Genomic DNA, 25,646 nt, shown 5'->3' on the forward strand with positions numbered 1-25,646 from the left:
AGTAAAAATGGTTAATATCTGTTTTACCATTATCAAGCTACAGATGCGTGAAAATGGTGTTTTCTTGGTTCCTGTAAAATACACACTTGTCTGTCATGTGCCCGCACTAGCTGTACTTGGCTGCACGGCACACCATCGTGTGTCTTGATGATGCACAGCAACTATATACCTATTAACATCATTGCAGCCATTTCATGGCCACCACCTTTGATTTCACAAATCCTTTCATCCAGACTTTTGAAGGCCACACCCTTTTTACAGCTTATATTAGCTGTGGGTATATGTCAGACCATACCCGTTTCTATATGTATTATAAATTATGTTGCAGTGTCATCTGTGTGAGGGTTGAGCTACGTATGTATTTATATGTGTATGTGTGTGTCCTAAATAAATTGTGCTCTGTAGTTCCTACAGTCACTATAGTCAGTACTCCAGCTGGTACACCAGTTAGTGGATCTACTAACACATTTGACTATCCCATATTGAGTAGTGTCACTCTGATGTGTATGGTTTCATCAAACAATGGGTCAGAATTTACAGTGACCAGCTACCAGTGGAACACTACAGGATGTTACACTAATCCTGCTCATAATAGTGGTAATCCAGCTTGTTTTCCAACTGGTCAGACAAATCAAAGTGTGACTGATGATAATGTTACAGCAGAGGATGGTGGTACCATAACTTGTACTGCAACTATTGGTGGTAATAACTATAGCAGTGAACCACTTACACTTTTCATATCTGGTATGAGTTAGTAACTTTGCACATAATACTTATATGTACTACATACCTTTTAGGCATTGCTCTGGCTGAAGTAGATAATGAAACTGATACTGGTAATCTCCTCACTGACTATTCATACATTAATGGAACTACAAATGGTCTACTTGCTCGTTGTGTGTCTGGACTGGGACCAACTGGTACTGATGATAATACTGACCTGGGTATATGGTACTTCAATGGAACTCAGTTACCTTATGGACTCTGCCAACCTCCCATTGTTCATCTACTCCAGTCACATGCAGCAAATCTTACTGATGATATTGGAGTGATCAACTTATGGCAATGTGGAGCATTCACTGCAACTGCAGAAGGTGTTTACAAATGTGTCATGATGGACAGTTCGATGATGAACCAGACAAGGAGATTGGGGGTATACTTCAGTGGAAGAAGTGAGTAACTTGCTATCTACCAACTAACAACAATATCTATTTTGTTTACACAGCTGCTCCAATACTAGACCCTCAATCATCATCTGCACTAATACTTGCTGCTGGTTCTCCCCTCACATTGTCCTGTACCTCACGAGGTTCTCCTCCAGACACATTCACATGGAGGAAGGACAGTGGTCCAATAGTACAGTCCACTAGTATCACTACAGTGACTCATAATAGTACTAGTGCAGTGTTCCGTGCTTACTACTCCATTAATAGTGTCTCTATCAGCGATAGTGGAACATATACATGTACTGTGACTAATCCTATTGGAAGTGATAGTGTGACCATTACTGTTATTATTATGGGTACGTTTTATAATGCATATACAGGTTACCTGTATCACTTTAAAACGCTTTTCTCAGCTTATGTAGACTTGAATAAGGCTTAATTATATGCCTCTGGTGCTACCAACTCCCCAAATTGACTAGCTGACCAGGCTTCTCCCTTTTTCTATTTTTATTGTTAGCGTAGTACACTATATTTGACATTGCAGGGCTTGGGTGCTAAGCAGTAGTTGACATCAAATTTTGCAAATTTTACATGTAACAAACACACTAAAAGTATTTCAGTAGCATGTTTAAGTCTGAATTTTTACTACAATCACTGCACAATCCTCTGTCCAAAAACTGACCAGGTAGGATACCAGAAACACATAATTAACTTTTCATGGCCTAAAAGTGTTTTAAAGTTGCTGTGGTGATATTCTGACTTGCAGCTGCTATTTTCAACCTTTTTACATGAAACTTGCTCTTCAAATCTTATATATTAATCAGTGTTTATTCTAGGGCTGTCAGGGGGGATTTCCCCCCTAAAATCTCAGACGCACCCACTAGAATTGTAAGTTACAACTACACCAAAGCTTGATATTAAATGGCAATCAAAATGCTCTCAGATTCAATCTCAGAGTGCTTAATATATATAAAAATCCCTGTTTAAAAATTGCAAACGCAATCTTAAAATGCTCTCATCAGATCATTTAATTTTTTTAAACTTTTATTATGGTACATATACAACTAACAAATTCCTACATAATTATAGTGGTGACAATTCAATATCTTAGAACCCAAGTTTACCCAGCTTCTTAAATAGCATGCTTAACTCTCAAAATGTCATTAAATTCAATCTCAGAAAGTGTAATTTTGTAATAATTTCTAAGCCAGTTTACTTTCAAATAGCATGCACAGCCAGAAAAATAGTCCTAGATTTAATCTCAGAAAGCCTAATTTTATAAACATTTCTGTAATTATCAATCTAATCCAAAACAGCCAAGCTGTAAAAAAACAGTGCGGCCCTCAAAAAGGCTATGGTGAAAAAAGATGTGAAATCCAAGGTGGCGGCCAAGAAATGGCTGTGATGGTAGGTTAATGGTAAAAATTTTAATAACAAAAATTCAGGTGAATTTTTGTGCCGCTTGGTCTTGGCAAAAAATTCACCTAAATTGCCATTATTAAAATTTTTACCATTAACATACCATCACAGCCATTTCTTAGCCGCCACCTTGGATTTCACATCTTTTTTCACCATAGCCTTTTTGAGGGCCGCACTGTTTTTTTTTACAGCTTGGCTGTTTTGGATTAGATTTCATTTCTTTTTGTATTTATATACCACAAAGCCAGCCTATGGCCGGCTTTGGGACTTTTTTAACCTGTCTTTTTTTTCTTTACCACAGGAAGAAGAAAAGATGAAGCAGATGTACTTTAAATATTTCTGATTTTATCAGTAAATGTACAAATTATATATATAATACATATATTTATTACAGAACTCTCCATGGTGGTTTCTTTGTAACTGAACACTCTACAAGGTGACTTCTTCTTGATGCCCTCTCTACAGGGTGAATTGTTAGTAGCTGAATAATCTACAAGGTAACTTCTTCTGGTTGATCTCTCTACAGGATGATTTGTTTGTAGCTGAACTATCTACAAGGTAACTCCTTCTAGCTGATCTCTCTACAGGGTGGTTTGTTTGTAGCTGAATTCTGTGCAGGTGATTTGTTTGCAGCTGAGCTCTTTACAGAATGGTTTATTTGTAGCTGAACTCTCTACAAGGTAACTTCTTCTAACTAATCTTTCTACAGGGCAATTTGTTTGTGGCTGAATTTTCTACAGGGTGATTTCTCTGAAGCTGAACTCTCTACAAGGTAACTTCTTCTAGCTGATCTTTCTACAGGGAGATTTGTTTGCAGCTGAACTCTCTACATGATGGTTCTTTGTAGCTGAACTCTCTATAAGGTGACTTCTTCTAGCTGATCTTTCTACAGGGAGATTTGTTTGCAGCTGAACTCTCTACATGATGGTTTCTTTGTAACTGAATTCTCTACAAGGTGACTTCTTCTAGCTGATCTTTCTAGAGGGTGATTTGTTTGTAGCTGAATTCTCTACAAGGAAACTTCTTCTAGCTGATCTCTCTACAGGGAGATTGTTTGTAGCTGAACTCTCTACAGGTGATTTGTTTGCAGCTGAACTCTCTACATGATGGTTACTCTCTACAAGGTAATTTCTTTTAGCTGATGTCTGTACAAGGTCACTAGTTTGTAGCTGAACTCTCTACATTATGATTTCTTTGTAACTGAACTCTCTACAAGGTGACTCCTTCTAGCTGATCTTTCTACAGGGTGATTTGTTTGTAGCTAAACCCTCTACAAAGAAACTTCTTCTAGCTGATCTCTCTACAGGGTGATTTGTTTGCAGCTGAACTCTCTACATGATGGTTTCTTTGCAGCTGAACTCTCTACAAGATAACTTCTTCTAGCTGATCTCTCTATAGGGAGATTTATTTGTAGCTGAACTCTCTACATGTGATTTGTTTGCAGCTGAATTCTCTACATGATGGTTTCTTTGTAACTGAACTCTCCACAAGGTAACTTCTTCTAGCTGATCTTTCTACAGGGTGATTTGTTTGTAGCTGAACTCTCTACAAGGAATCTTCTTCTAGCTGATCTCTCTACAGGGAGATCTGTTTGTAACTGAACTCTCTACAGGTGATTTGTTTGCAGCTGAACTCTCTACAAGTGATTTGTTTGCAGCTGAACTCTCTACAACATGGTTTCTTTGTAGCTGAACTCTCCACAAGGTAACTTCTTGTAGCTGATCTTCCTACAGGGTGATTTGTTTGTAGCTGAACTCTCTACAAGATAACTTTTTCTAGCTGATCTTTCTACAGGGTGATTTGTTTGTAGCTGAACTCTCTACAGGTGATTTGTTTGTAGCTGAACTCTCTACATGATGGTTTCTTTGTAGCAGAACTCTCTACAAGGTAACTGATGTCTCTACAAGGTCACCAGTTTGTAGCTGAACTCTCTACAGGTGATTTGTTTGCAGCTGAACTCTCTACAGAGGTATGTTCCTGAACCATTGTTGGCAGGTTTCAAAAAGTAGGTTTACTAAAACCTGCCAAAGATGGCTTGTGAACATACCTGGAGCAAGGCTCTACATGATGGTTTCTTTGTAGCTGAACTGTGTACAAGGTAATTTATTTTAGCTGATGTCTCTACAAGGTCACTAGTTTGTAGCTGAACTCTCTACAACATGGTTTCTTTGTAGCTGAACTCTCCACAAGGTAACTTCTTCTAGCTGATCTTTCTACAGGGTGATTTGTTTGTAGCTGAACTCTCTACAAGATTACTTCTTTTAGCTGATCTCTCTACAGGGAGATTTGTTTGTAGCTGAACTCTCTACATGATGGTTTCTTTGTAGTCGAACTCTCTACAAGGTAATTTCTTCTAGCTGATCTTTCTACAGGGTGATTTGTTTGTAGCTGAACTCTCTACAAGGAAACTTTGTCTAGCTGATCTCTCTACAGGGAGATTTGCTTGTAGCTGAACACTCTACAGGTGATTTATTTGCAGCTGAACTCTCTACATGATGGTTTCTTTGTAGCTGAACTCTCTGCAAGGTAATTTCTTTTAGCTGATGTCTCTACAAGGTCACTAGTTTGTAGCTGAATTCTGTACATGATGGTTTCTTTGTAACTAAACTCTCTACAAGGTGACTCCTTCTAGCTGATCTTTCTACAGGGTGATTTGTTTGTAGCTGAACTCTCTACAAGGAAACTTCTTCTAGCTGATCTCTCTACAGGGAAATTTGCTTGTAGCTGAACTCTCTACAGGTGTTTTGTTTGCAGCTGAACTCTCTACATGATGGTTTCTTTGTAGTTGAACTCTCTACAAGGTAATTTCTTCTAGCTGATCTTTCTACGGGGTGATTTGTTTGTAGCTGAACTCTCTACATGTGATTTGTTTGCAGCTGAACTCTCTACATGATAGTTTCTCTGTAGCTGAACTCTCTATAAGGTTACTTCTTTTAGCTGATTTCTCTGCAAGGTCACTAGTTTGTAGCTGAACTTTCTACATGATAGTTTCTTTGTCACTGAACTCTCTGCAAGGTGACTACTTCTAGCTGATCTCTCTACAGGGTGATTTGTTTGTAGCTGAACTCTCTACAAGGAAACTTCTTCTGGCTGATCTCTCTATAGGGAGATTTGTTTGTAGCTGAACTCTCTACAGGTGATTTGTTTGCAGCTAAACTCTCTACATGATGGTTTCTTTGTAGCTGAACTCTCTACAAGGTAACTTCTTCTACTGATCTCTCTACAGGGCGATTTGTTTATAGTTGAACTCTCTACATGGTAGTTTCTTTGTAGCTGAACTCTACAAGGTGATTTCTTCTAGCTGAACTATCCCTTTCCATAGTTGCATGAACTCCCTATAAGGTAACTTTTTCTAGCTGATCTCTCTACAGGGTGAATTGTTTGTAGCTGATCTCTCTACAGGGTAACTTGTTTCTAGCTGATCTCTTGAATTCTCTTCAGGGTGACTGCTCTATTAGGATGACTGCTCTATTAGAGTATCTCGATCTCGCACCTGCTGCACCAAGTTGGATTTCGTGTTATTACTCCGTGGCTTTAAGTCTGATTCTTCTACACCATTGAAGAGCCTTTCTAAGATGATTACTCCATCTATGCAGCGATTTTCAAAGCATTCCCCCTAGCGGTTTATCTGGTAGGCGTGGCAAGTAGTCGTTTTTTATTAGCTAATCTCGATTGCATAATTGTTACACACTGTTGGTTTTTTACGTTGTATCTTCCTGGTTTTTAGCTCGATTTCTTTCAAACCACAAAAGGTTTAAGGTTAAATTGATAACCTAATTACCCACCGATTTTCAGCTTCTTCCCATACGCGGTTTACCCTGTAGGCGTGACAACATATTGGTGTTATGTTTCGTGAATAATCAATCATAACTCTTTTCCTGTTTATCGTATCCTAGCCAAAGTTGGTACAGAGATGCGCCTTTATACCCCCCTTCTGTGTGCCAAATTTCAAGGCAATTGTATGTGGCGTTCGCGTTTTATAGCAGTTTTTGTAAGTGTGCGAAAAGAGGAAGAAAAATAAGAAGAAAAAAAATTAAGAAACTAAGCCAATTTTTGAAGTCGCATATCTCGGGAACGTGTGAAGCGATTTCACTCTAATTTGGATTGTGGAGTGCTGAAGGTGGAGGGAGTGTCCACAGCAAAAATCGTCTTGTTTCATCAAGGCAGCACAGAGCTACGGAGGTGCGAAAATTGCGTTTTCTTTTTTCCTGTCAATATACTACGGGTGTTGCGCGCCGGCTTCTTGGGCCGCACGACAGACTACCGTGTGTCTTGATCTAATCCAAAACAGCCAAGCTGTAAAAAAACAGTGCGTCCCTCAAAAAGGCTATGGTGAAAAAAGATGTGAAATCCAAGGTGGCGGCCAAGAAATGGCTGTGATGGTAGGTTAATGGTAAAAGTTTTAATAACAACAATTCAGGGGAATTTTTGTGCCGCTTGGTCTTGGCAAAAAATTCACCTAAATTTCCGTTATTAAAATTTTTACCATTAACCTACCATCACAGCCATTTCTTGGCCGCTGCCTTGGATTTCACATCTTTTTTCACCATAGCCTATTTGAGGGCCGCACTGTTTTTTTTACAGCTTGGCTGTTTTGGATTAGATTTCATTTCTTTTTGCATTTGTATACCCCAAAGTCGGCCTATGGCTGGCTTTGGGATTTTTTAACCTGTCTTTTTTCTTTACCACAGGAAGAAGAAAAGATGAAGCAGATGTACTGTAAATATTTTATCAGTAAATGTACAAATTATATTTAAATAATACATTTATTTATTACAGAACTCTCCATGGTGGTTGAACACTATACAAGGTGACTTCTTCTAGCTGCTCTCTCTACAGGGTGAATTGTTTGTAGCTGAACAATCTACAAGGTAACTTCTTCTAGCTGATCTCTCTACATGGTGATTTGTTTGTAACTGAATTCTGTGCAGGTGATTTGTTTGCAGCTGAGCTCTTTACAGAATGGTTTCTTTGTAGCTGAACTCTCTACAAGGTAATTTTTTCTAGCTGATCTCTCTACAGGGAGATTTGTTTGTAGCTGAACTCTCTACAGGTGATTTGTTTGCAGTTGAACTCTCTACATGATGGTTTCTTTGTAGCTGAACTCTCTACAAGGTGACTTCTTCTAGCTGATCTTTCTACAGGGAGATTTGTTTATAGCTGAACTCTCTACAAGTGATTTGTTTGCAGCTGAACTCTCTACAAGGAAACTTCTTCTAGCTGATCTCTCTACAGGGAGATTTGTTTATAGGTCAACTCTCTACAGGTGATTTGTTTGCAGCTGAACTCTCTACATGATGGTTTCTCTGTAGCTGAACTCTCCATAAGGTAACTTCTTTTAGCTGATGTCTCTACAAGGTCACTAGTTTGTAGCTGAACTCTCTATATGATGGTTTCTTTGTAACTGAACTCTCTACAAGGTGACTTCTTCTAGCTGATTTTTCTAGAGGGTGATTTGTTTGTAGCTGAACTCTCTACAAGGAAACTTCTTCTAACTGATCTCTCTACAGGGAGATTTGCTTGTAGCTGAACTCTCCACAGCTGATTTGTTTGCAGCTGAATTCTCTACATGATGGTTTCTTTGTAGCTGAACTCTCTACAAGGTAATTTCTTCTATTGATCTCTCTACAGGGCGATTTGTTTGTAGCTGAACTCTCTACATGGTAGTTTCTTTGTAGCTGAACTCTACAAGGTGATTTCTTCTAGCTGAACTATCTCTTTCCATAGTTGCATGAACTCCCTACAAGGTAACTTCTTCTAGCTGATCTCTTTACAGGGTGAATTGTTTGTAGCTGGTCTCTCTGCAGAGTAACTTGTTTGTAGCTGATCTCTATACAGGTTACTTGTTTCTAGCTGATCTTTTGAATTCTCTTCAAGGTGACTGCTCTATTAGGATGACTGCTCTATTAGAGTATCTCGATCTCGCACTTGCTGCACCAAGTTGGATTTCGTGTTCTAACTCCGTGGCTTTAAGTCTGATTCTTCTACACCATTGAAGAGCCTTTCTAAGATGATTACTCCTTCTATACAGCGATTTTCAAAGCACTCCCCCTAGCGGTTTATCTGGTAGGCGTGGCAAGTAGTCGTTTTTTATTAGCTAATCTTGATTGCATAATTGTTACACACTGTTGGTTTTTTCGTTGTATCTTCCTGGTTTTTAGCTCGATTTCTTTCAAACCACAAAAGGTTTGAGGTTCAATAGTTAACCTATTCACCCACCGATTTTCAGCTTCTTCCCATACGCGGTTTACCCTGTAGGCGTGACAACATATTGGTGTTATTTTTTGTGAATAATCGCTCATAACTCTTTTCCTGTTTATCATATTCTAGCCAAAGTTGCTACAGAGATGCGCCATTATATCCCCCTTCAGTGTGCCAAATTTCAAGGCAATCGGATATTGCGTTCGCGTTTTATAGCAGTTTTTGTAAGTGTGCGAAAAGAGGAAGAAAAATAAGAAGAAAAAAAACAATGAAGAAACTAAGCCAATTGTTGAAGTCGCATATCTCGGGAACACTTGAAGCGATTTTGCTCAAATTTGGAATGTGGAGTGCTGATAGTGGAGGGAGTGTCCACAGCAAAAATCGTCTTGATTCATCGAGGCAGCACAGAGCTACGGAGATGCGAAAATTGCATTTTCTTTCTTCCTGTCAATATACTTACGGGTGTTGTGCGCCGGCTTCTTGGGCCGCACAACACACTACCATGTGTCTTGATATATCAATTTCAAATAGCCTAAGTTTTTTTTGGAAATCATCCATCATTGCAGATCTTTTTGCTAGTGCTTTGTGGTATCATACAGTGATGGGCAAATTATGTAATATCTCAGTGATCTCACACATTGTTTATTCAACAGATTCAACATGCACAGTGGACTATCATACAGTACAATAGTAACTGTATAGTAGGGACCACAAAGGAGTAGGCGTGGCCCACGAAATAATATCACCCAAAACCAGCCTCAATTTTCCCTCACAACGATGAGGCAGTATTGGTTGGGTAAAACTAAGCCCAAAAAAGCTTTCAGATCGACCCGAAACGCTTTCTACAAGTTGCTACAGAATTTTTTTTTTAATTATTCGGCGGAATTTTCTACTGACTGAGAACTGACTGATGCCTTCAGACAAGCATAACTCGATAACGGCTAAGGCTATGGGCTTGATTTTTTCACTGTTCGACGTCGCTTTGGTGGCATACCACAGTACGTACAATGCATTCTTCATGGACTTACCAGTGTCCTCCTTTGTGTCCCATTCATCTTTGCTGACAGCGAAATGTGTCAATTTGGCGGTAGCGTGTGAATGGCTTCCCTTCGTAACGGAAATCATCCATATTTTTCATAGTGGCTATTTTGATTGCAGAGGTGCTTTTCAAACAATTCTTGATTCGTACTGCTGTGTAACGGGTTGAACATAGCCTACAACGAAGCATAATGGATATTTCACTTTTCAGACGATAATTAATATAATTGGGGGGCGCGACACGATTTCTTTCTTTTGGTATGCGTGGATTGTAGAGGTGCTTTTCGAACAGTTCTTGATTCGAAATGCTGTGTAGGTTGAACATAGCTGACAACGAAGCGTAATGGATACCTCACTTTTCAGACGATAACTGATATAGCTGGGCGCGCAGTGCCATTTCAGATGTGGCATGCGTGGGTTCACCAGTCATCATAATAAAATGATTTATAAAAAAAAAAGTTAACAAACAAGTACACGAAAAAATTAGGAATTTTCAACTAGAGTAGGGACCATAGCACATGGATAAAAAGTTCTGAAACAAGTTGGAGTAGTCCATGATATTAAATCACCGTAAAACAATAAGAAGTATTATATCCCTTCTGTGCATTTCCGTTATGGTATCTTGAGCACAGTAGGGATATAACACTTCTTATTGTTTTACGGTGATTTAATATCATGGACTACTCAGTACTTTTTATCAATGTACTATGGTCTCTACTCTAGTTAAAAATTCCTAATTTTTTCATGTACTTGTACTAATAGAATAGTACATGAGATGTACCTGGCTGTCCTAGGTATTACATCATTGTGTCATCACTACTACACTCGTGCATCGAGCTCTACCAACCGTAGGATCTGGTTTCACCTAGTTACAAAAATCTAAGTCAACACTCATGACATGGCCTTAAATGACTATCAAGTTTCACAACTATTTCAACTGTTTTACATTGTTGTGAACTCGAACAACTATTATATGTAGACTCTCTCCTGGTCACCCCCAAATTCTGGATTTCCCAAAGGAGAAATCCTAGAATAAACATAAATGCATATGTCTGCTATACATGTCATTTCTAGTATTAATCAAATTACTGCATTCTGTTTCTTAATACCAGTCTACATCACTTTATCTTTTGTACTATGTATCCTATCCTTACAGTAGCCTGTGTTGATGAAATCTTTAACTGTACATCACTATATGTGTATCATACAGTACGATAGTACTGTATAGTAGGGACCACAAAGGTGTGGGGGTGGCCCATGATAAACATCACCCGAAAACCAACCTAATTTTACCTTGACGATGATGTGGCAGTATTGGTTAGGCCCAAACAAGACTTCAGATTGACCCGAAATGCTTTCAACAAGTTGCTATGGAATTTAATATATATATATATATATCAAGACTCATGGTAGTGAGTCGCAAGGCCAAGAAGCACAAAGCGCGTGCCCACAAAATTAATAAACACGCGACCACTACTGTGAGTCATTTACATGAGGGATCTATTATGCAATCTTTTAAAATCCACATGGCAAAATCTCAGGCTTACTAAAAGATTCCACCTCAAAACCAGGGGCATGTAATCTTTGTATAATGAGTAACTACCACACGAAAAGTCAGGTGAATTGTTGGAGTAGTTTGTTCCATCGCCCACCCATTTACCATGTGTCGATTAAATTATATATTCAAATGTGCATTGTTCTTTTTTTCATTTTCTTCGTCACCGCATCCCATTGAAGCGATTTTCTTTCAACCATGAAGTCGTATTGTAAAAAGGCTGCGGCTATTAGGGACTTTTTACACAATGTATCTGTACATTTAGTTTCGCTAAAAGTTGTTTGTTAGTTTATGAGATTGCTTTTGTGCTCTTTGAAGATTCAAACTTGCCGCCATGATGTCGAAGTGTGGGCGCCCGCCTCAATTCCCAAACCCAAACAGTGTGGAAGTGAGCAAGGTCATTAGCCATAGCGAGCTGGCCAATTTGATAGACACTGTGCTGTCAACTCTTGGTTTAATTGTGAGCAGTCACTAATTTGTTTTAATTTCACCACGGTATGCCTCCACTGACTCGTCAGCGTGACTCCGGCCCATGCAGAGCCGTACATAGCTAGCTATAGCCAGCTGTTTCATACCCGCTGTAGTGATACAGTTGAAGTAATTTACTGCTACATTACCCGTGCACATCTCTGATTCCGCCCCAGCCCTTCAATGCCTGTAAAACTTCAGTGTTGACTTAAAAAGCCATGCCGGCAGCACCAGCATATCACCTTTCAGTCACAGCACTTCGTAGACCCTCATGCAACCACCCACAATTATAGAAACTCTTTAATGATAGCATGATATATTGTAATAGTAAACATTTACATTATGATAATCCCATAAAATCTATAAAAAAAAATGACTACAATAGCAAAAGAAGCCAGATACACTAGTGTTTGGCTATGAAGTACCACAAAGAGTTCATAATATAGTAGTGGGGTCTTGGTACCACATATTATTTTTTCTTCACCATTTGCGTGATTTGTCCATTGACCATAAACTCACCCGCCAACAGTCACAACATCAGTATCCACCCTGCATATACAGAAAGGGATACAGTATGGTAAGGCACAGCTAACTAAAAACGTGTAATCATAGTCTTATTGCCATTCCTGAACTGTTGATGGAAGTATTTGTCTGCTCTTGACAACTTCGTTGTCATCACCAACCATCTGGTTGGTTGAAATGTTGAGAAAAAATCTTTCATGTTTAGCTGTTTTCTCACTAGGGTTCAGCTCAACTTGTTCGCGGTCTGACCCACACAGCTGCTAGAACAAGCCAGCTACAAGGATCTGGCCTACAAAAGCATATACATATAATTCCAGGAAGCTACTATGGCGTGGCCCATGGTGGATTCCTGTCTAAAATTACGACGGTAGTTATATATCCGTTTACAATGACTTATACACGAACTTACTCGGAAATTCACTGGGAGAATAATAGTGTGATGCATTCAGCGCCTTCATGTCCATTCCGAGGCATACACTCAGCTAGTCTCGCCATTCAGCAACAACTCGCCACCGATTCGCCTCCACTTGTTACACACACAGACTATAGTTATATTACCAATCCACCGCTTCAGGAAGAAACATTAAGATGGTAGCTTCGACTTTGTCACTATCCCTCACACTATCCCCGGTTCTTAACATCACGCCGGCAAAATATCACATGAGTCCTTGAGGGAAATTTGAACGGTTTGAACGGGTTTTCTCTAAGCAAGTCACTTTTAGTAGTGCTTCTAAACACACTGAACTTGAAGCTTTTGCTACTGATTTAACTAGCTAATCTAATACTGAAGCTGCTATTATATATGCAGTGTCTCCTATGTAATATAATAGCCAATCTTCAATAACTGTATCAGTGCTCTCCATTCAACAAAAAGTGGTGATATCCTGTGCCAAAAACAGCCCAGCTGTAAAAAAAGGCGAGGCCAAGAATGCACAAGTACATGTTCATGGAGTAACTACAACCAAAAGACATGATATCAAAATCTGGCCAAGAAAGCATTTACAGTATAGGCACTTTTATGCATTCATTTTCTGTATGCTTCACATTATCACATCCAACTAGCTATACATGTGTGCTTGCAATAATAAACAATACTACTGAGATGATAAAAGATGATTATACTGCATTGTTACCAAAATTAATTTAACTAAAAATTTACAATTGGTTTCTACTTGGCCATCTTTTTGCACTGTATATTAAAATAAAAAGATGGCCAAGTAGAAACCAATTGTAAATTTTTAGTTAAATTAATTTTGGTAACAATGCAGTGTAATCATCTTTTATCATCTCAGTAGTATTGTTTATTATTGCAAGCGCACATGTACAGCTAGTTGGATGTGATAATGTGAAGCATACAGAAAATGAATGCATAAAAGTGCCTATACTGTAAATGCTTTCTTGGCCAGATTTTGATATCATGTCTTTTGGTTGTAGTTACTCCATGAACATGTACTTGTGCATTCTTGGCCTCGCCTTTTTTTACAGCTGGGCTGTTTTTGGCACAGGTATATATATATATATATATATACGTAGTAAATGGAATTTTCTACTGACTGACTTACTGAGTAACTAACTAATGCCTTCAAACAAGTGTAACTTGATAATGGCTAAGGCTATGGGCTTGATTTTTTCACTGTTTTGACATTGCTTCAGCCGGACATGTTCCTTTTGGCATACCACAGTACATACAATGCATTCTACATGGACTTACCAGTGTCCTCCTTTGTGTCCCATCAACCTTGCTGACAGTGAAAGGTGTTGATTTGGCAGTAGTGCATGATGGCTTAATTCCCTTAGTAACGGAAGTCGTCTGTATTTTTCATAGTGGCTAATTTGATTGCAGAGGTGCTTTTTGACCAGTTTTTGATTTGTAATGGTGTATAACGGGTTGAACATAACTGACAATGAAGCATAATGGATACTCCACTTTTCAGACAATAATTTGTAGCTGGGGCACATGGTGCCATTTCTTTCTTTTGATGCAGAATGTGTGGGTAAACCAGTTTTATTTTACTAACCTAGCCAATACAGTAAGATTACTCCCCCCACTACTATGTCTAATAATTTTAGTCTCCCAAAAATGTACATGAATTTGGACAACATCCTAATTAGTTTACTAAACAATAAATACCCCATTATACATTGATAACTATCTGAAGTAGTTTCATTGTGAATCTGAGGCCTGCACTGCAACACTTCATTGGTGGTACCCTAAGTATAACAAATAAGTGCCTTTGCTCTTGAAAACAGTCAAGACATACCATACAGTTTGCATGTGATTTGAAAGTATGCTTATTTGAATTTATAGCTAGTTCTTGATCAGTTAGAAATGAATGTTTTGTTGGTGAGTTGTATTGACTTTTGTAAATGGAAGTACTATTGCTATTAGTTAGATGTCCATGTAGAAGTAAATGTGTAATTCTTTGCCTGAAGTATATAGTTCTCTCAATAATGAGCAAGTAAACACTTGCTAGACAGCAGCTGGCAAGTGCTGTTGGACAGCAACTGGCAAGTATAATAATAGATGTAATAAATCTGTCTGGCCAATTACAATCATGACTTATATATGCCATCCAGGTATCAATCACCCAAGTGTCACTCTTACTGTAGTCTAATCTGAAGATATCATTTTCAGTTCTATACACTTTTAGAATGTGCAAAGAATTTAGTTAATTAATGGTCTTTTTTTATCTTTCTAGGTAGTGTATAGGCATGTGCTATGCATTTATACATGTATTCTGTTGCAGAAGCGACTCCAAGTTATGATTTGGATGTATCAACCACTATGTTTATGGTGATGCCTACAATGGGTAAGGTTGTAACTACGTATATTGTGATCTGACATCTTGTAGTAAAGTATCATCTAGATCATTAAACATTGTATGTAAAAACAATAATGTGATTGGAATGACAACGAGCATATTCATGTAAAAGTAGTAGAAATCAAATTGAAAACCTGAAAATATTTCTATGTATTTGTCTTTTTGCAGTTGTTTTCCATTAAAGCAACTGCTTCTTTAGCACGTGACAAGGGCAGAGAAATCGGTGGAGGGGAGGCAACTGCCACTTTCAAAAGTGGAGGGGCAGTGCCCCCTCACTTTTTCCAATGCCCAGTTGCCAAAGTAAAGCAACTATTTACTGGGATTTGTGCTAAGGGTTATGCAAGAATGGAATACTGCACGAATCAGTGCTAAAAGTGCACAAGATCGATATACTCTAATAGAACAGTCACCTAACTACTCCAATAGAACATTCAGTGGAATCATGTTAGTTGGTCATGCTATGCAATTAATTCAATATTTCTTCGTTAACACATTATATCTATCTAATCCAAAACAGCCAAGCTGTAAAAAAAGTGTGCGGCCCTCAGAAAGGCTATGGTGAAAAAAGATGTGAAATCCAAGGTGGCGGCCAAGAAATGGCTGTGATGGTAGGTTAATGGTAAAAATTTTAATAAAGACAATTCAGGTGAATTTTTGTGCCGCTTCACAAAATTTACCTAAATTGTCATTATTAAAATTTTTACCATTAACCTACCATCACAGCCATTTCTTGGCCGCCACCTTGGATTTCACATCTTTTTTCACCATAGCCTTTCTGAGGGCCGCACACTTTTTTTACAGCTTGGCTGTTTTGGATTAGATTTCATTTCTTTTTGTATTTGTATACCAGCTTTGGGACTTTTTTAACCCACATTTTTTTTTCTTTACTACAGGAAGAAGAAAAGATGAAGTAGATGTACTTTAAATATTTTATCAGTAAATGTACAAATTATATATACTGTATAATGCATATTTGACCGCATTTGCGAAAAGGGGTCTTCCACACACATCCAATTTGCCAACTTTGACAATTGATAACTTCAGATTGGAAAGAGCTATTGCCTTGATATTTGGGCAGTGGTGAGCACCACTATAGCTGAATACATGGTGCAATTTGCAGGTTAATATGTTACTTGAACACTGAGTTATGGTCTCCAACGTTTACGGAATTGGATGTGTGTGGAAGACCCCTTTTCGCAAATCCGGTCACATATATTGATTACAGAAATCTCCATGGTGGTTTCTTTGTAACTGAACACTCTACAAGGTGACTTCTTCTAATTGCTCTCTCTACAGGGTGAATTGTTTGTAGCTGAACGATCTACAAGGTAACTTCTTCTAGCTGATCTCTCTACAGGGTGATGTGTTTGTAGCTGAATTTTGTATAGGTGATTTGTTTGCAGCTGAGTTCTTTACAGAATGGTTTCTTTGTAGCTGAACTCTCTAAAAGGTAACTTCTTCTAACTGATCTTTCTACAGGGCAATTTGTTTCTGGCAGAATTTTCTACAGGGTGATTTCTTTGCAGCTGAACTCTCTACATGGTGGTTTCTTTGTAGCTGAACTCTCTACAAGGTAATTTCTTCTAGCTGATCTCTCTACAGGGAGATTTGTTCGTAGTTGAATTCTGTACAGGTGATTTGTTTGCAGCTGAGCTCTTTACAAAATGATTTCTTTGTAGCTGAACTTTCTCCAAGGTAACTTCTTCTAACTGATCTTTCTACAGGGTGATTTGTTTGTAGCTGAACTATCTACAAGGTAATCTCTTCTAGCTGATCTCTCTACAGGGTGATTTGTTTGTAGCTGAATTCTGTACAAGTGATTTGTTTGCAGCTGAGCTCTTTACAGAATGGTTTCTTTGTAGCTGAACTCTCTACAGGGTGATGTATTTGTAGCTGAAATCCCTACAAGGTAACTTCTTCTAGCTGATCTCTCTACAGGGTGATTTGTTTGTAGCTGAACTCTCTACAGGTGATTTGTTTGTAGCTGAATTCTCTACAAGGCGATACTTCTAGGTGATCTCTCTACAGGATTCTTTGTTTCTAACTGAACTCTCAACAGGGTAATCTGTTCATAGCTGAACTTTCTACTGGGTGATTTGTTTGCAGCTGAACTCTCTAAATGGTGGTTTCTTTGTAGCTGAATTCTCTACAATGTGACTTCTTCTAGCTGAACTCTCTACAAGGTGACTTGTTTCTAGCTGATCTCTCTACAGGGTGACTTGTTTCTAGCTGAACTCTCTACAGGTGATTTGTTTGTAGCTGAACTCTCTACATGGTGGTTTCGTTGTAGCTGAACTCTCTACAAGGTAACTTCTTCTAGCTGATCTTTTTACACTGCATATTTGTTTGTAGCTGAGTTCTCTACAGGGTGATTTGTTTGCAGCTGAACTCTCTACATGGGAGTTTCATTGTAGCTGAACTCTCTACAATGTGACTTCTTCTAGCTGAACTCTCTACAGGGTGACTTGTTTCTAGCTGAACTCTCTACAGGTGATTTGTTCGCAGCTGAACTCTCTACAGGGTGACTTGTTTTTAGCTGATCTCTCTACAGGGTGACTTGTTTCTAGCTGAACTCTCTACAGGTGATTTGTTTGCAGCTGAACTCTCTACATGGTGGTTTCTTTGTAGCTGAACTCTCTACAAGGTAACTTCTTCTAGCTGATCTTTTTCACTGCATATTTGTTTGTAGCTGAGTTCTCTACAGGGTGATTTGTTTGCAGCTGAACTCTCTACATGGGAGTTTCATTGTAGCTGAACTCTCTACAATGTGACTTCTTCTAGCTGAACTCTCTACAGGGTGACTTGTTTCTAGCTGAACTCTCTACAGGTGATTTGTTTGCAGCTGAACTCTCTACATGGTGGTTTCTTTGTAGCTGAACTCTCTACAAGGTAACTTCTTCTAGCCGATCTTTCTACAAGGTGATTGAGTTTTTTGCAGCTGAACTCTTTACATGGTGGTTGCTTTGTAGCTGAACTCTCTAAAAGGTGACTTCTTCTAGCTGAACTCTCTACAGGATGATTTGTTTGCAGCTGGATTCTCTACGTGGTAGTTTCTTTGTAGCTGAACTCTCTACAATGTGACTTCTTCTAACTGAACTCTCTACAGGGTGACTTGTTTTTAGCTGATCTCTCTACAGGGTGACTTGTTTCTAGCTGAACTCTCTACAGGTGATTTGTTTGCAGCTGAACTCTCTACATGGTGGTTTCTTTGTAGCTGAACTCTCTACAAGGTAACTTCTTCTAGCTGATCTTTCTACAGGGTGATTTGTTTGTAGCTGAATTCTCTACAGGGTGATTTATTTGCAGCTTAACTCTCTACAAGGTGACTTCTTCTAGCTGAACTCTCTACAGAGTGATTGATTTTTTTTGCAGCTGAACTCTCCACATGGTGGTTTCTTTGTAACTTAACTCTCTACAGGGTGATTTGTTTGTAGCTGAACTCTCTACAGGGTGATCTGTTTATAGCTGAACTCCCTATAAGGTAACTTCTTCTAGCTAATCTTTCTACAGGGCGATTTGTTTGTAGCTGAGTTCTCTACAGGGTGATTTGTTTGCAGCTGAACTCTACATGGTAGCTTCTTTGTAGCTCTACAATGTTACTTCTTCTAGCTGAACTCTCTACAAGGTGACTTGTTTCTAGCTGATCTCTCTACAGGGTGACTTGTTTCTAGCTGAACTCTCTACAGGTGATTTGTTTGCAGCTGAACTCTCTACATGATTGTTTCTTTGTAGCTGAACTCTCTACAAGGTAATTTCTTCTAGCTGATCTCTCTACAGGCCGATTTGTTTGTAGCTGAACTCTCTACATGATGGTTTCTTTGTAGCTGAACTCTCTACAAGGTGATTTCTTCTATAGCTGATCTTTCTACAGGGTGATTTGTTTGTAGTTAAACTCTCTACACGATAGATCTTTGTAGCTGAACTCTCTACAAGGTGATTTCTTCTATAGCTGATCTTTCTACAGGGTGATTTGTTTGTACCTGAACTATCTACATGATGGTTTCTTTGTAGCTGAACTCTCTACAAGGTAACTTCTTCTAGCTGATCTCTCTACAGGACAATTTGTTTGTACCTGAACTCTCACATGATTGTTTCTTTGAAGCTGAACTCTCTACGAGGTGATTTCTTCTAGCTGATCTTTCTACAGGGTGATTTGTTTGTAGCAGAACTCTCTACAAGGAAACTTCTTCTAGCTGATCTCTCTACAGGGAGATTTGTTTGTAGCTGAACTCTCTATACATGATTTGTTTGCGGCTGAATTCTCTACATGATGGTTTCTTTGTAGCTGAACTCTCTACAAGGTAACTTCTTCTAGCTGATCTCTTTACAGGGTGAATTGTTTGTAGCAGAACGATCTACAAGGTAACTTCTTCTTACTTATCTCTCTACAGGGTGATTTGTTTGTAGCTGAACTTTTTACAAGGAAACCTCTTTTAACTGAGCTCTGTACAGGGTGAATTGTTTGTAGCTGAACTATCTACAAGGTAACTTCTTCTAGCTGATCTCTCTACAGGATGATTTGTTTGTAGCTGAACTATCTACAAGGTAACTTCTTCTAGCTGATCTCTCTACAGGGTGATTTGTTTGTAGCTGAATTCTGTATAGGTGATTTGTTTGCAGCTGAGTTCTTTACAGAATGGTTTCTTTGTAGCTGAACTCTCTACAAGGTAACTTCTTCTAGCTGATGTATCTACAGGGTCACTAGTTTGTAGCTGAATTCTCTACATGGTGGTTTCTTTGTAACTGAAGTATCTACAAGGTGACATCTTCTAGCTGATCTTTCAACAGGGTGATTTGTTTGTATCTGAGCTCTCTACAAGAAATCTTCTTCTAACTGATGTTTTAACAGGGTGAATTGTTTGTAGCTGAACTCTCTACAGGGTGATTTGTTTGTAGCTGATCTCTATACGGGTTACTTATTTCTAACTGATCTCTTGAATTCTGTTCAGGGTGACTGCTCTATTAGTATGACTGCTCTATTAGAGTATCTCGATCTAGCACTTGCTACACCAAGTTGGATTTCGTGTTATAACTCCGTGGCTTTAAGTCTGATTCTTCTACACCATTGAAGAGCCTTTCTAAGATGATAACTCCATCTGTACAGCGATTTTGAAAGCATTACCCCAAGCGGTTTACCTGGTAGGCGTGGCAAGCATAATAATAATAATAATAATAAAATAAAAATATTAAAAATTAGCTAATCTCGATTGCGTAATTGTTACACACTGTTGATTTTTTCGCTGTATCTTCCTGGTTTTTAGCTCGATTTCTTTCAAACCACAAAAGGTTTGAGGTTCAATAGTTAACCTATTCACCCACCGATTTTCAGCTTCTTCCCATACGCGGTTTACCCTGTAGGCGTGACAACATATTGGTGTTATTTTTCGTGCATAATCGCTCATAGCTCTTTGTCTGCTTATGGTATTCCAGCCAAAGTTGGTACCGAGATGCGCCTTTATATCCCCCTTCTGTGTGCCAAATTTCAAGGCAATCGGATAACGCGTTCGAGTTTTATAGCAGATTTTGTAAGTGTGCGACAAGAAAAAGAAAAATAAGAAGAAGAAGAAGAAGAAGAAGAAAAAAACGAAGAAACTCAGCCAATTTTTGAAGTCGCATATCTCGGGAACGCGCAAAGCGATTTCGCTCAAATTTGGAATGTAGAGTGCTGCAGTTGGGGGGCATGTCCACAGCAAAAATCGTCGTGTTTCATCAAGGAAGCACAGAGCTACGGAGGTGCGAAAATTGCGTTTTCTTTCTTCCTGTCAATATACTCACGGGTGCTACGCGCCGGCTTCTTGGGCCGCACGACACACTACCGTGTGTCTTGATATGTAATTAAGTGCATATAAGTCTATATCTTTATTGTTGTACAGTAACTTAATGATAGCCATTGCCATAATATTATAGGAGTATTCTATTCAAGTACACATGTACCACTGAAACTGCTCTCAGATTCAATCTCAAAGCATTCAAATCTCAAAATTTTCCTATGCAGGCATGCCCTCAGACCCCTAGTATTGGCATAATATCAAAACACTTATGTAACCTACAGCCACCACACATAACTTGTTCCCCCTTCCCCCTACTTTTGAGTACTGTTCTCTGCCCCTGGCATGTAAAGCACTAAGCTATACTTGACATTAAGATCTCTCTACATGGCATAATGTAGCTCATGTGTATGAAAGTATTAGCTATACATAATAGGCTTACACAATGCAGGAGCTCCAGGTTATTGAGAACTACATTATCTGTAATTCTGGGTAACTGAATAGCAAAATGTCTATGCTAGAGTAGTTGTATATTCTATTAGAGAAGATGGTAGTTTTGTTGGAATAAGTGTGTTATGTCTTTTCTGAATCAATTCTGCCAAGTGTGAACAATGAGTAGTCTCCAGGAGTTTGAATGCTGAGTATAAAAATCCTTCAGTATACAAGAGAAATTTTGCAATAAACTAATGGCAATTGTGCATTAAAACTAAAATCTAAAATTGTGTGTGTGTATGTGTGTGTGTGTATGTGTGATATGTATGCATATTACATCAAATTATTGATGCAGTGTATAATTGTCATTGTTCTGTAATCTGTCAATCTTTCTATTACATTCTATTTTTCTACTGACAGAGGTTACATCAAGACCACCATCAGGTATGTATGTTTATGTATATCATTATTTTGTACATGTGGTGTTGTTCAGTTACAAATTGAACTAGCACGAGCTTTCGACTTTCTTCTTTCCACATGATCTTGTTTGTGTCTAGAAACTTTAGTTATAATAAAGTGCATAGTTGTGAAATAAATTTCTGTTGACTCAATTAATACAATAGGTGGTGCTGTATGTGTACACTGCATGTGTGTGTTGTGTACATTACTTTAGTTGTTTCTATTTGCTCCTGATACCTATAGTGATGACTGAAGAATTTGGATATTTATAAATGATTCAATTTCTATATGGAGTTAAATATTGTGATTGATTGGTGATTGTGATTGATTTTTGTTATCATTCATCATTGCTTTTATACGTATATATATACATATAGTTGTTTTAAATATCTGTAAAAATTAATTAAGTTAGCTTTGCATGAAAAGAAGCTCCTCTTCAGCTATTTTTCTTCTTTTCTGTCTGTGTTTCAAGCATTAGTCTAAACATCTATTGTAAAATTCCTGCACAAACTATATAAAACAAGTACACAAAAAATTGGAATTTTCAACTAGAGTAGGGACCATAGCACATCAATAAAACGTACTGAAACAAGCTGGAGTATAGTAGTGCATGATATTAAATCACAGTGATAAGAAGTGTTATATCCCTACTATGTTCAAGATACCATAGTGGAAATGCACAGTGGGGATATAACACTGCCTATTGTTTTACTGTGATTTAATATCGTGTACTTCTATACACCAGCTTGTTTGGTACTTTTTATTGATGTGCTATGGTCCCAGGGGCGGATCCAGGAGCTGGCAAGGGGAGGGGCACAAACAAGGTAAGGTGTAGGTGGCTAGGGAGAGCCAGATTCTCTGCATTTTTGAAGCAGCAAATAATCACCACTTAGTAGTGTCTCACTGTTGATTTTTGCAATTTTGGTCTTTTCAGATGGTTGTAAAGTCTTAAAAGCTGCTTAAAAGGCTATGAATATCTTAAACACAATAATTATTTTAGAGGTGCTTAGTACGAACGAAGGTGCTGGGTGACTATTTTACAGTTAGTTTGACTTTAGTTTCAGTTGAATTTGTAATAAATGCTAGTAAAATATGCATATTTTCATGAGTTGATAAACTGATCTTGGCCTGACATAAAGTTTAGGAGCTATTTTAATCAGAAGTCTCCACAAGCAGGGGGGCAATGGCGGATCCAGGATGGGGCATTTGGGGCAAATGCCCCCCCTTCAAGAAATTGCATACAAGATCAAGATACTCTAATAGAGCAGTCAATTGCACTAATAGAGCAGTCAATTACACTAATAAAGCAGTCACAATGTTTATGAGGCAGTGCAGCTTACTTATAAAGCTATAAATAGGATTTTATTTTACATAATATACGTGATATAATATATTTAGTAAAGGATAACTAGCTATTATTGTTGTGACCTTTTTTTTTTTTTTTTGCTCTTCAACTTTTTTCAGCAAGGTGCCCCCCCCCTCTTTCCAGACTCTGGATCCGCCGCTGGGGGGGGGGGGGGGCATTTGCCCCAAATGCCCCATCCTGGATCCGCCATTGGGTCCCTACTCTAGTTGAAATTATTATCCATACAAAACAGCCAAGCTGTGAAAAAATGGTGCAGCCTTAAAAAGCCTGGGTGAAAAAAGAAAGGTGGTGGCCAAGAAATGGCTGCAATGATGTTAATGCTAATAATGCACACAGCCATTATTAAAAATTTTTAGCATTAACATCATTGCAGCCATTTCTTGGCTGCCACCTTTGATTTCACAACTTTTTTCACCCAGGCTTTTTAAGGCCTCACCATTTTTCACAGCTTGGCTGTTTTTGTGTGGATTTCACTTCTTTTTGTAGTTTATAAGGCCCCAAAACCAGCCTATGGCTGACTTAGAGGTTTGTTTTTACTCACATTTGTTCTTTTCTATGTAGATATATACAATCTAATCAAAAACAGCCAAGCTGTAAAAAAAGGTGTGGCCCCTAAAAAGGCCATGGTGAAAAAAGATGTGAAATCCAAGGTGGCGGCCAAGAAATGGCTGTGATGGTAGGTTAATGGTAAAAATTTTAATAATGACAATTCAGGTGAATTTTGTGCCAAGACCAAGCGGCACCAAATTCACCTGAATTGTCGTTATTAAAATTTTTACCATTAACCTACCATCACAGCCATTTCTTGGCCGCCACCTTGGATTTCACATCTTTTTTCACCATAGCCTTTTTAGGGGCCGCGCCTTTTTTACAGCTTGGCTGTTTTTGATTAGATATCACTTCTTTTTGTATTTGTATATATACCCCAAAGCTGGCCATAGGCCGGCTTTGGGGCTTTTTTAACCTATCCTTTTTCTTTACCACAGGAAGAATAAAAAGACAGAGCAGATTTTTAATACTTCAACTGTTTTTGATTTTATCAGTAATTATATAAATGTATTTATTGCATGTCTATTATTCCCTACTGGATAACTTGTTCGCAACTGATCTTTCTACTAAGGGACTTGAAATGTAACTAAACTCTCTACAGGTTGATTTGTTTGTAGCTGCACTCTCTACAGGGTGATTTGTTTGCATCTGAACTCTCTACAGGATAGTTTCTTTGTCACTAAACTCTCTACAAGGTGACTTGTTTCTAGCTGACTCTCTACAAGACAAGATGACTTCCTCTAGCTGATTTCTCTACAAGGTGACTTGTATCTAGCTGAACTATCTACAGGATGATCTGTTTGTAACTGAAATCTCTACAAGGTGACTTGTTTCTAGCTGATCTCTCTATAGTGTAACTTATTTCTAGCTGAACTCTCTACAGAGTGGGTTCTTTGTAGCTGAACTCTCTACAAGATCACTTCTTCTAGCTGATCTCTCTACAGGGTGACCTGATCTCTCTGTAGGGTGGCTTTTATCTAGCTGAACACTCTACAGGGTAATTTATTTGCAGCTGAACTCTATGCAGGGTGATTTGTTTGTATCTACAGGATGGTTTCTTTGTAGCTGGTCTCTACAAGGTGACTTGTTTCTAGCTGATCTCTCTACAAGGTGACTTCTCCTACTACAGGGTAACTTGTATCTAAAGCTGAACTATCTACAGGATGATGATCTGTTTGTAGCTGAAATCTCTATAGGGTGATTTGTTTGTAGCTGAATTCTCTACTGGATGACTTGTTTCTACATATAGCTGATCTCTGTATAGGATAACTAGTTTCTAGTTGAACCCTCTACAGAGTGGGTTCTTTGTTGCTGAACTCTCTACAAGGTGACTTCTTCTAGCTGACCTCTCTATAGGGTAACCTGATGTCTCTGCACGGTGACGTTTATCTTGCTGAACGCTCTACAGGGTGATTTGTTTGTATCAAAACTATCTATAGGGTGATTTTTTTATACCTGAACTTTCTACAGGGTGATTTGTTTGTAGCTGAACTCTCTACAGGGTGATCTGATCTCTCTACAAGGGGTGATTTGTTTGTAACTGATATCTCTACGGGTAGATTTGTTTGTAAGTGAACTCTCTACAAGGTGATTTGTTTGTAGCTGATTTCTCTACAGGGTAATTTGTTTGTAGTTTAAATCTCTACAAGGTGATTTGTTTGTAGCTGAACTCCCTACAGGGTGATGTGTTTCTAGCTGATCTCTCTACAGGATGATTTTTTTGTAGCTGAACTCTCTACAGGGTGATTTGTTTGTAGCTGATCTCTCTACAGGGTGATTTAGGTTGTAGCTGCTCTCTCTACAGTGGGTGATTTGTTTGTAACTGAAATCTCTACAGATTGATTTGTTTGTAGCTGAAGTCTCTACAGGGTGTTTTGTTTG

The 25,646-nt window shown here is 38.5% G+C and overlaps 1 protein-coding gene across 1 annotated transcript in view; it reads left to right on the forward strand.

Moving 5' to 3' along the window:
- LOC136261313 (uncharacterized) overlaps window positions 1–25,646 on the forward strand; it is a 92,650-nt gene that overhangs the window by 58,155 nt on the left and 8,849 nt on the right. Inside the window, exons 8-12 of the mRNA XM_066055293.1 lie at window positions 406–744; window positions 798–1,172; window positions 1,226–1,522; window positions 15,117–15,179; window positions 21,812–21,835. Of these exons, the coding sequence (XP_065911365.1) occupies window positions 406–744; window positions 798–1,172; window positions 1,226–1,522; window positions 15,117–15,179; window positions 21,812–21,835 (1,098 nt within the window). The remainder of the gene's footprint in view (window positions 1–405; window positions 745–797; window positions 1,173–1,225; window positions 1,523–15,116; window positions 15,180–21,811; window positions 21,836–25,646) is intronic.

This window comes from Dysidea avara, chromosome 7 (assembly GCF_963678975.1).
Source record: "Dysidea avara chromosome 7, odDysAvar1.4, whole genome shotgun sequence".
NCBI classification, from domain to species: domain Eukaryota; kingdom Metazoa; phylum Porifera; class Demospongiae; order Dictyoceratida; family Dysideidae; genus Dysidea; species Dysidea avara.